This window comes from Manis javanica, chromosome 3, assembly GCF_040802235.1.
Source record: "Manis javanica isolate MJ-LG chromosome 3, MJ_LKY, whole genome shotgun sequence".
Taxonomy (NCBI): Eukaryota; Metazoa; Chordata; class Mammalia; order Pholidota; family Manidae; genus Manis; species Manis javanica.
Genome location: NC_133158.1, coordinates 56,474,611 through 56,486,890, shown reverse-complemented (window position 1 = coordinate 56,486,890; position 12,280 = coordinate 56,474,611). Strand labels below are relative to the sequence as shown.

The 12,280-nt window shown below is 34.6% G+C and overlaps 1 protein-coding gene across 5 annotated transcripts in view; it reads right to left on the bottom strand.

The window, feature by feature from the left end:
- The window catches only part of ZNF148 (zinc finger protein 148), a 124,434-nt gene that overhangs the window by 28,850 nt on the left and 83,304 nt on the right, over positions 1 to 12,280 (bottom strand). For all 5 annotated transcript variants that reach the window (XM_073231496.1, XM_073231497.1, XM_037013090.2 and 2 more), the window contains one exon: positions 8,872 to 8,997. In XM_073231496.1, coding sequence (XP_073087597.1) covers positions 8,872 to 8,997 — 126 coding nt within the window. The remainder of the gene's footprint in view (positions 1 to 8,871; positions 8,998 to 12,280) is intronic.

The window sequence follows — 12,280 nt, the reverse complement described above, 5'->3', positions numbered from 1 at the left end:
CTTTGTATATACATAAAACTTTTGAGAAGGGTATACATAGAAATATATAACCTCTCTTGTGATGGCTGGGGAACTTGGCAGACAGGAGATAGATGGGAGGGGGATTTTATATTGTATATATTTAAAACATTTTTCTGGCCCATATAAATGCTTACCTATTTTTCTTTTCCTTTTTTTCTTTTAAAGAAAAGAAAAAGAGAAGAATAAAATTTCAAGTCATTCTAGATAATTATGGAGTCTGGATCAGTCCAGGACCTCTAAGACTATTCTAGGGCTACTAAACTATTGTTATGTATATTCCCAAAACTATTTGTTGGATAAGTAAATTAGAGTGGGAGTGGGGAAAGAAAATAGGTGACAAAGAAATCAACCCTTATCTTCTTGGGTTTCTTGAGGTTGAGAATATTGTGGACCTGGTCTGGACGGTGCTAGGCAGAAAGAGGCTCACTTTTGGGCCTCATGTATTACAATTTACCAACCATTTTCACATGTTAAACATGTAATATTAAACTGCCTCTCTCATCAGACACATGGCAGAGTGAAAATAATAATAAATCCCTCTTTTTATTGAGTAGAGAAAAAAGATGGCAAAATATGATGTGAAGCAAAAAAAAGAAAGCTAGGATTTAAGATCAGGAGGAGCAAGGCAAGTGAAAGGGAAGCAATACTGAAAGTGGGGCCAAACAAGAGTGGGAGCTAAGAAACTTTGTCCCACACAGGGTAGTAATCTAGGAAACATCTAAGAAATACAAAGGCCTGTGGAACTGATTAGGGTCTGAAATACAATTTGACCGTAAGTCAAATACAGTTATGACTCCTTTTCAAACTTAGAAAAGAGGAGTAGCTAAGGAAAAAGGCTTTATTTTTTTTAAGTATTTTTTGCTTTAAACTGAGGAAGACGATTTAGCCTATGCTGTATGTAAACCAACGGTAATTATTATGCAAATTATACAGGGCATTTGGGTTCTGGGCAAGCTGCCAATGTGGTCAACAATGCTTCAAAGTCTATGCACCAAAGTCACAGAGCGAAACATTTGGCACAAGAACTAAAGTGGGTGTCACAGCTTCCTGAAGAGAGTCAGTGAGAATGCAAAGTTTCATCTCTGGCCAGTCTAAAATTTTTTCAGCCCCTCCAAGTCACAAGATAATATGCAACTGAACACTGTGCAAAACGAAAAAACAAAATCTTTTAAAATATGATTCAAAATATTTCTAACATAAAACAAATAAAAAAGATGTTAAACATTTTATATAAAACAGAACTCAGAGCACCAGGTATTTTTTCACTATATTGGTAACAAGAAGACCCAAGTGCCAAGAAATATGGCAGCTGGATAGCTTTGTGGCATAGCAACTGCAAGGAAAGGCTTTGAAAGGAAAAATCTGGCACAAGTTACTTAATGTAAAATGGATGTAATTCTTGACTCTACAAAGCCCTTTAATGAAGAGTTAAGGAGTTCTAGGTCATTGTTTTCTGCACTGGAGGTAATGCTGCCTTTCACCGCAGATTCAAGCCTTAATCAAGGTGGAGTTTACAGAGCAAACAGCTAACACTGGCTTATGAATAAGCAGACTAAAAAATCTAGCACATTTAAGTTCAAAGAAAAATAGAATTTTGGGACATCTTATATTTAATTTCTTTTTCTTTTCTAGGCCAAGGTAACAAATATCTTTGTACAAAGGACACAAGAGTAAAATTTATCTTGCTTCAGCAGAGCACCAGTTTATAATCTGTTTTAAAAAATCTAACTGCCTGATTTTGCCTGTTTTATCTACCACTATAACCTGAGTGTCCACAACAGCATCTGGAACATAGTGACACTTGACATGGCTGCATGTTAAGCCTACCAAACATTTCAACAGCTTACGACTTTATTCTTTTTAAAAATCTTTGCAGAAAGTGATACTTTCCAATTTTTTAAAAATCAGTAGGTAGTACCAGAGAAGTAGATGTGCAGAGAACAAAGTCCCTTAGTGGAACAGAGATGGCACATTAATTAATGAAGGCAAAATTTTCTTCCTTGGTATAGACTTGGCTTGTTCATACCCTTTCAGGATCTTTTAGTAGAATGTGATCTGCCAGTTAAGTATGTTTGCCTTAGAGATTAGCAGTCTTACTTGCTACTAGTACTGTAAAATACTTTTGCTGTTTCTCTTTCCCTTCAACATATGCATACCTTACCAGTAAAGAATTTGAAATTTCAAAGTTTAAGTCCTAAGGTGCCTGATATTTTATCTCCACAGGATTTATCTTGCCGCCTGTCACTGCTACTTTTGGAGAAATATGGCATACTATAAAGACAAGCAATCAGGCTTATCAACAGGAAAGTATTTAGTAAAAGGTCTATAAACAATATTAAACATACTTGATTTTCTTAACTGCTTAATATATACTTAATATACTTAAAATTTTTTCAGTAAAAAATTTCACTACTGAATGGAACTCCTCAATTAATCTACTTTCTTAATCTCATGGTTCAGTAGTAAATGTGTTTTGTTCTCAACCAACCCTGTGCCCAGCTAGCTACAACACACACACACACACACACACACACACACACTGAATTGAACAATTCAATTGAATAATTAAAACCGGATGCCCCTCACTGAGAAAAGGTTTTGCTCTCCTAAAAGGCAGACATGATTTTCTCCATTCTGTGCTATGTCTACTACATACTACTAAAATTATTATTAAAGTATATTTTAAACTAATAATTATAGGTTTTATCACACATTCTTAAATCAATCTAAATTAACTGCTAACCCACCAAAACCCAGAAGACAATCTAGAAGAGATAGCTTTAATTTCTTACATATTATGAGTTTTTTTACTGTAACCGGAGATGGGGAGCAAGATCATAAAATTCTCTTTACTCTCCAAAAGAGGACAGTGCAACTCCAAGGCATACAACAAAGTAACAAAGTCATCAAGGGCGATAACCACCACCACATCTGACTATCCTAGTTATCCCTAATATCCACCATCATATTGTCACTTTATTTCATTCTTCAGGATTTTTACTGTCTCTCAATATTGGATTTTACACATTATCAAATTTCATTGTAAAATGGCAAGCTTTCAACAGTGCCAGAACATAAAATTCATTGTATCATAAACATGGTGTAATAACTGAGGTTCATAATGACCCCAAGTTTCAGAAAAGATTATTTCTCTCATGTTTCCTAAATATTAGGCAAAGAAGTATGTGATATTTTTTAAAGAGTATCTAAATATTTTTAGAAGTTAGGGTTTGGTTCTGTGGAAAAATTATTAATCAGAATATATAATTCCCTGAGAAAATTAAATGAATGAAATACTAGTATGTTCCTTTACTAATTTTCTTCTTTATTTTTCTTTTAAGTACTATTCCGTTTTTCCATCCCTGGTGTTACGATCCTTGATTTTCAAAGCCATTTCTTCCACCATCAAATTAACATTTAGGAGAAAGATAAATGCCTATTTATCTAATTCTCTGCTCTTTTTAATTTTCCTCATTTTATACCATTAAATTTAAATCTTTCTGATATCAAAATCACAAATCTTTTCTGGGGTTCACTTATGGTGTATAGTAAATTGCTGGGAAAGGATTCTCTATATAATTTTGATTTGTGGAATATGATCTTCCCTTCTGAGTTCAGCATAATTCTGAATAATCAATCTCTACCCAGACCACCTAAAGTTTTATAACAAACATACCCTGTTCCTTTCTTCAGCATCTGATAAGATGTTCCTGGCACATAATAGGCAGTCAGATTATTGTCCAAGAGAATGAAAAAGGAGATACATTTCAGAATAAGGACAAGTAAATAATTACAGTACCCTGCTCTACCTCATTCAATTACTAAGGCATTTGAAAAGAATTATAAAGTATATATGATACTGATTAAGATAACATTGTTGTATGTTAATGAAAAGCATTCTTAAAATTTATCAATGTGAACTCAACAATCCTCATAAAATCCTCCTGTGGTGGAAAATATTATCACCTAATTCACATAACAAGTCAGTAGCAAGGTCAGGAGGTAATACCTCATTTATATAGAAACTTCTAGCACCAAGACTTGAGAGTCTCAAGCTTAAATATAAATCACAATCACTTTGGACTCTTTAAAGGTATAAATGGAAATCTCCTCAATAAGAATCTCCAGGGATGGGGATCTGGGCATTTATTAGAGCCCCACAGGTGACTAATGCAGAGAGCCAGGAGGGAGAACCACTGACATGAGAACACTGAGACTGAATTAAATCTGCTAAGACTTTTCATATATTTCTAGTAACTTTAGTTCTCTGTAGTCCTAATCTACAACAAAACAAAAACAGATTCAAAGGGACAATGGAACATGATGTTAAGTGGTCACATAGGTCTGGCAATGTGAAATGAATAGCATGTCATTAAAGAATGAGACCGTGAAGCAATTATAAGCAGTCAAAAAACACGAATTCTAACAGTCAGGAGTTTTCAGAGTGACGTAGGGAAAAGCCCAATATCTCAGGCCTCCCAGAGGGCTTCATTACAATATATGTAATTTTTAAAAATGTTTACAGCATCAACCCCAAAACACTAAAAGCTGAGTCATGTCCAAGTATGCTACAATTAAAATAACACACTAAAGATTTTTAACAAAGTGGTTAAAATAAAATTAAATTTGACATTTAAAAGAGATAAGCTTTTTTACTGTGTAGAAAACTTACTTTCATACAACAGGCATTCCATAATAGTATCAAATAACTTGACTTGGAAAACATTCCCTAGCTAAATAATCCTTTTCTTCTCCAGACATGTTGCCAAATGTTATTACGGTATCAAATCTGCCTTTAGATGCCTAGGCTTTGCTATAAAAGCTCAGGAAACAATTATTGCTTAAAATCTCTGTCAGCTAAAGATGACAATACAGTACTACTCACCACAAAGCTTATCTTGAAGGGAGCCACATTTATATAGATGCAGAAGCCTTTACACTTCTACTAAAAAAAAAAATCTATCACATTACTTTGGTTACATTTCCTGTAAGAGATCCCCAGTATGACACAATGGTGAAACATACTCAAAATACCCATAATGGCAAAGTTCAACATTAGGGAAAGATATCGGGGGAGACTGGGGTCGTCTAAGTATAATAAATTATAATTCTTTGAGAAACTTCAAGTTGTTTTTAAGGAATTTAAAACAAACAACTATTGACTTACAAACATAAGATAGGCTTTTCTTTCTCTTCATACAAAAGGGCAGAAAGAGTTACTTTAACACATGCCTGAGAAAATGTAAAATGACACAACAGTTATGCCTCAAAGTTCTAAGACTCCAGAACAAAAATCCATTCATCTACAGACTGCAGACCAGCGTTAAAAACAGTCCACAACCATTCTATGTCCTGTTACATGTAACATGTCAGAACAATTTTAAAATACTTGTTTTTGTTATTCTCACACCCCTGTCTGCCATATATTATCTCTAGTCATTTCATGCTCCTAAGAATTTCCTAAAAGGGCTACCTAGGAGCATTTTCTTATATCTAATATAGTTGAAGTTTCTTATATCTAATACAGCTTCTTATATCTAATATAGAATAAGCCAAATCTTCATCTAGCAGCTAAATAAATATATTAACTATAGCAACTACATATGAAAGGAAAGGAGCGACACATAGCAGTAATTCACCGGAGAGTTCCGCTTTATTAGGGAAAGGTACTGGGTTATATAGGAAGGGGCATGAATTGATTGAGGTGTCACTTCTACGGGGCTGGTGGCTGTTGGCTAGGTGCTGGGATTGGGAGGGGGGGCGAGAGGTGATTGGGCTTCAGGTGGCGCCGGCGGGAACTGAGGACCCCGAAGAGAAGCCGGAAGTTTGCCATCTTACTGGTGGGGACCCTTCAACATATATATAGAAAACTTAATAATGTAATATTATAAAACAATACCCTTAGAAATATTATAATACATTATAAATGAGTTTCTCTCAAATTAAGCACAAATAGCCTAAACCCTGTAAAATTCTGGTATGTATTTAAAAACACCCCTAGAACGTATTTCCAAATAAAGATTGTAAACAGCACCCTACTAAGAGATAATAATCTGAATTTTAGTCAGAATTTCAGAATACATTACACTCAAGAATAGTGCCAGAAAAATACGGCAATAAAATATCAAGGAAAATGCAGAACTTACATATATTATGTTGTTTCTAAAGACTTGAAATAGTCCCCATAGATGAGCAGTGAACCCCAAAAAAACATAACCACTATCACAATTCTAGAAATCAATTTTTTCCTCAAAACTTGTTATTGTTCCATGTATGAAAAACTTGATTTGTTTGTTAATGTAAACAAAACAAAACAAAACAACAAAAAAAAGTACCTTAAAAATTGCTGGGAAAAACATTAACTCCAAGAAAAGAAAGGGAAGGAAGGGAGGAGGGAGGGAGGAATTTCATATAACGTGAAATAAAAAATGCCAATAATTACAAAAAACAAGTTTGGTATGACCAGTAACTGAAGAAATTAAAAGTTAAGCTATAATGAGACATCCATCTTAAACTACAAAAAAAAGCCAAATCTCATACAAAAAAAAGCCAAGGTGTGTGGTGGACTGACACACCTTAGGGACGTCCACTGCAGGTAGCAGTGTAACTGGCACATTTCTCCAAGGAGTAACATTACCAAGACACCCTTTTAAAAAACGGTGCCCTGTATTCAGCAGTGATCTAGCACTGATTCAACGAGATCTATACACAAATATTTTAAGTGCACTATGATTTAAAATTAAAGCAAAGAGTAAAAAACTTTCCAACAACATAGCAATCATCACTTATGTGATACATCAAAAAACAATAAAATCTTTATTAAAATCATTAATATATTTAAATGTAAAAATAACTTATACTTTAAGTGTGAAAAAATCAGGAAATTCATTCTATCTATATAAATCTGAAGATAGAAGAGGAGGATGGAAGAAATTAAGGTAGTTATTTCTAGGCAATGTGATTATGGGTTATTTCAGCCTCTGTATTTTTCAAAGTTTTCTACAGTAGGTATACTTACACATCCCAAAAGCAATGGTATGTTAGTAAATAAATGTTTAACAACAGATTAATAAGGAGTCAGAGGTTGGGAAGTACTTGCTGATTTCCCTGGTGTGAATACTATGGGTAATTTTAAGCTACCAATGGTTTTAGCACTGGCCTGCAAAATTCCTAAAAACATAGCCATCAGCTCTAGCAAGCCAATACAAGCTGGTCCCAGCACACAGAGCAGTTCAAAAGGATAGAAAATATATGATGTTGACTATGATTTAAATCACAAATGCAAAAACAAGCAGCAATCAAAGTAAAAAAGGTCATGTTACGACATGATCTTTTTAAAAAAGCCCTTTTCACCATATGAGGAAAGAAAACAAAAGATGAAAAGTAACTATAAAATGTAAATACACTGCATGAAATTCAAAGACTTCTTAGGAGTAACAAAATGCTGCGTATAGTCAACTATTACTGTACTGAAGATGGGAAAAAAAGCAGGCGAAGGGGAGGGGTTGGGGTAGGGAAAGGGTGAGGCTGATAAAGGGGCACAGTAATTCACGATCACAATATAAAATCATAGGGATGGTGGTACAGCATGGAGAATTTAGTCAATAATCATGTAACATCTTTCTATGTTGATAGATAGTAACCGCACTAGAGCGGGTGAGGACTGAATATGGGTGACTGCTGAACCACTGTGTTGTACATCTGAAACCAACATAAGATTGTACATCAACAGTGCAAGATAAATTCTAACCAAAAACGAGAGGCAACGAGAGGCAATAAAGGGCCAGGCAGTTTATTTGAGCGCAATCTTGGGCGAGGTTCACCAGTCTGAAACACAGGCTGGAGAAGTCACGCCCAGCAGGGCAGGCAGCGAGTTTTTAAAGAAGGTAGGGGGAGGCAGAGCACAGATGTACAGCAGCGCAAGGATTGGCTAGCCTAAGGCACATTATTTAGGTTGGGAGGGGGCAGCAGCCGGGGACTTTGGCACGTCATCAGTGTCCAACGTGCTCACTCTTCCCTCCAGTGCCTCCAACCTTACAAACAGTACTTCAATAAAAAAAAACTATTAGCAGTCTATGTACAAGTTACATGTGGAAGAGAAAATGCTGTAAATGCAAAGCAAGAAACAGGTACAGAAATCTGTATAGCACTGTTAACAGTAGTGAAAAATGGGAAACCCAAATATAGACTAGAAAATTGAGAAATTAATTGTGATATATATATATATATACATAATAGATGAGAAAACAGTGACAACTAAATACAGTTACAATACAATATAGATACAAAAAAAAAAAGGGCAGGCGATTCCTACTAGTATTTACTGGGTCACTTATTTTTTTACCAGTCCATTCATTCACCCATGAAGTATCTACTGAGGGTCTGTTATGCCTACTATTTTAGGCTCTTGGGACATGGCTCTGAATAAAATGACATTTCTACCCTCTTGGAGCTTATATTCTAGTACAGATTAAACTCATTACCTTTTCCCGATGAGTAACTGGTGTTGAATTTTCCTGAAACTGTATTATTAAAATGAGTAAAACTAACATGAAGGAGAAACATACCACCTTGTTAGTTTTTATAGAAAAGAAAGACATGGAGAAAGGAAAGTTTGTTTTCAGGGAAAAGTATGGCAAAAGAGAAGAAAAATTGAAAGCAATAGCACACCACCTCCATGTAGTCACTCATAACTCCCTCCTGGGGAAGCTGCTGCAACATTCCAACTTTACTATGCCACATGAGACTTTTTCTGTCTGCCTTATGGTCCAGCCAGACTCCTACCCATTAGATTAACCAAGAGTTTGGGATTAACAGGTTAGGGACCACCACCTTAATATATTCTCTTACTTTTGCAGGAGAACGTTGTTTCCGTTTCTTCTTTTTCTGTAAGTCTACTGGCTCTCTGATTTGTTTTTTGTCTCTCATCAGTTGCTCAGATACATCAGGAAAGGTAATTTCCTGCTTTACATTTATCTGTTTAAAAAAAAAAGCCAATTTTAGAAATAAAAAGTCCACTGTGACAAAAAGCCATTGTATGTTTAATCCTTTACTAACCCTACATACACATAAGTGCTCCCAGAATGGTTATCTATGGGTATTTGTGCAAGTATATAGTTGAAGAATTAATAGGCAAATGAAAAATAACAATTAAAAGTTCATAAACTGAGAGATAAACTAACATTTTACTAAAATCTACCTGAAAAAGAAGATTAAAGATATCCTGGGAAAAAGTGATTATAAGATGTCACAGAATAAAGTAGAGGTCAGACATAGTACCATCACTTTCACTTCCATATTTAAGGAAACTGATGCTGAGGTTAAAAGCACAAAAAAAGATTAAATTCCAAAAATCAAACAAATACTGGGGGATAGTAATAAGGGTATCGGACTTCACAGTGGGCTTTCTCTCAATTTACAAAATAGCATGAAAACAACCCAAAATTCTAAAAGGTAATCATATCAAAAGAAAAGACTAACAGTGAAAATGTAATTATCTTTAAGCTCAACACTTTTGACAGTATCTTAGCAAGTATTTTCCTGGCCACTACAACAAATCATCATCAAATATGTGTTTATAGAATTGCATATGGTTTTAGGCCACTGCTATGCACAAGACATGATGCCAATTATACAATAAGTAGAGATACTACAAGAAACATTAAGATGTCAACCATGTTATCCCATCTTGAGCTGCCAGTCCTCACAGATATAAAGAGTTGCTTATCTTTAAAAAATACACCAACATTCTAAGATCACTAATGGTAATGTTAATTCTCTTCCAAATTTATGGTGCTCAGTCATCCACTCCTCACTACATTTTCAATCTATCCTTGAAATGAAAAACACAAGAAACTTAAAACTAAGAAATTTTCAACTCAACGAGCTATGAAAAACATTAAAATCCTCAACCCTTTCTCCATCTGAGGACATAACAAAAGTCTACAACATGGAAGTGGGCCCTCACTCTACAATGTTACACCTTGATCTCAGACTTCCAGTCTCCAGACCCTGAGAAATAAATGTTTTTTATAAGCATAGAAGAAAATATTTGATAATAATCCAGTAACTACAATGAGCTAATAGCTACATTTAAAAAAATACTTAAAAAATGGTGCAAAAGATTATAAACATCTTACAGATTCATAGTGTCAGGTTGGAAGGCATGGCTGTGCAGAAGGGGTTCATGAGGAAAATGCAACATAAGTCAGGAATTTCAGAATGACAAAATAAAAAATAAGATCCCTTCATAAATTCCTGAAATGTAGGCAGTATACCGCTAATCAAGGAGAATGTTGACACAAAAACATGATGTAAATTTAGCTAATAACTCCTTTATCAGGCTATAGGATAAAACTAGTGACCATTTCTTGGCTTCTTTCAATACCATTATTTGGAACATAAAATAGAATGATAAAATTGCCACCAACAAGGCTTTGGAATACAGACAGGTTACCATCTCTGACAGGTTAGCAAGTGATGTTTCCTGAAATATAACTACTTTGAACTGAGTATGAGTAAAAAAGAGAAATGGTAACAGACTATCTAAACAGCTGTTGAATTGCACTGTTCTATTTTGCAGGGGCACCAAAAAGAAGTTCCAGCATTTCTGTCAGCTTATAAACTGCAAAGAAACCATGAAAATGTAATATACAGCAATAGGAAACAGAGGAACTCTTAAGCTAAAGAGTCAAGTAGAGTATAAGACAAATTCACAAATAAATTTTGCCATTAATAGCTAATCACAAATCTTTAAGTGTCAACAGTGAAGATTAATAATAATATACTAAACCTTTCATTTCCACATACACGGAAAGTGGTATTAGTACTAGCATTTTCAAACATAAGGTACACTTTTTACATTATGAAAGCACAGACCCAAACCTAGAAAAGTAAAATGGATTAAAGCACTACGAATGTCAATAGGCACACAGCAAGTTACATTTTTAGAATGCTCTAATAGATCCACCCTTCATAAAGGGAATAAAATTATCTCCTCAATATATAACATAACCACATACTGAAGTACATGGTCCAGCCTAAGATGCTTAGAAAAGATGTTGGTAAATCCCAAAACATGAAGATATGGGTAAGGTGATGATAAGACAGCTAGAAAGAATAAGTTGCAAAAAGTCTGGAAAAACTTAATTCTTCTTTGGCCCAAAGAAGACAATAATAATCTACGAAAACAGGAAAACTTCTTAAGCATGAAAAAAGAGAAAATAATTTACCCATAAATTGTCTATTCTTTCCTTGAGAACTATCTTTAAAAGAAAATAAAGTTCTGTGTTAACTTTTCACCTAAAATAAACCAAAGTGTAATTAATCAAAACAGGCATCTGCAAATTTGTGATATCTGAAAAGACTGGTTTGCTGAATTTTTGAAACATACTCATTAGAGCATCAAGAATGCCAGTAAACTAGAAATATGTCAGATTAAAAAAAAAAACACCCTGGTTTCTTCCTCTTTTAAGCTTTACCATTTTATTGTCCCATACACAACCTCATGCTTTCATTTGAGAGCATAAATTTTTCAATGCCACTCACTCCCAACCTAAAAATAACACGAACAGTGTCCATTAACCCACCCACTCACTCTTCTCTCCTAAGATCTGACAAAATCCAGACATTTCTCCACCTAAAACTCTAAGACCCCTACTCACTCTCCAACTAAAGTCCCTCTAGGCCTCTCATTTTGAGACTAGAGAGGCCATCAGGCATGACTCCCATGTCATATCTACCTTCTATACTCATCTAACTTCTTCCCCCAAATCCTAAAAGAGGTACAGTCCTGAGAGTGCCATGCTTCCTCACCTCTTGCCATGATGGGTCTTTCTTACTAGTTCTAAAATCTTAATTATCCTAACGTTTTCCTCATTTTTTGATCTTCCTCTTTATTCTCCCAACCTTAAACATAAAGAGCCCTCTCTACATTGAAAAACTCCTTGCCTTGATTCTAATCACTAATAACTCAAGCCCAGAATCCACAATGACATTTTTTTAAGACTGATTTTATTTCTGGTCCCAAAACAAACTATCCTGCTTTTATATCTAACTATTTCATATACCTGCATCTTACCTTGGTCCACGTACCAATATTCATATCTTATATGAAAGATTTTATATCTAACTATTTCATATACCTGCATCTTACCTTGGTCCACGTACCAATATTCATATCTTATATGAAAGATGTTCTTCTTTTGTATTTCCTATAATAGGTTTCACTTATTTATTCATTCATGGCAATTAAGTGCTT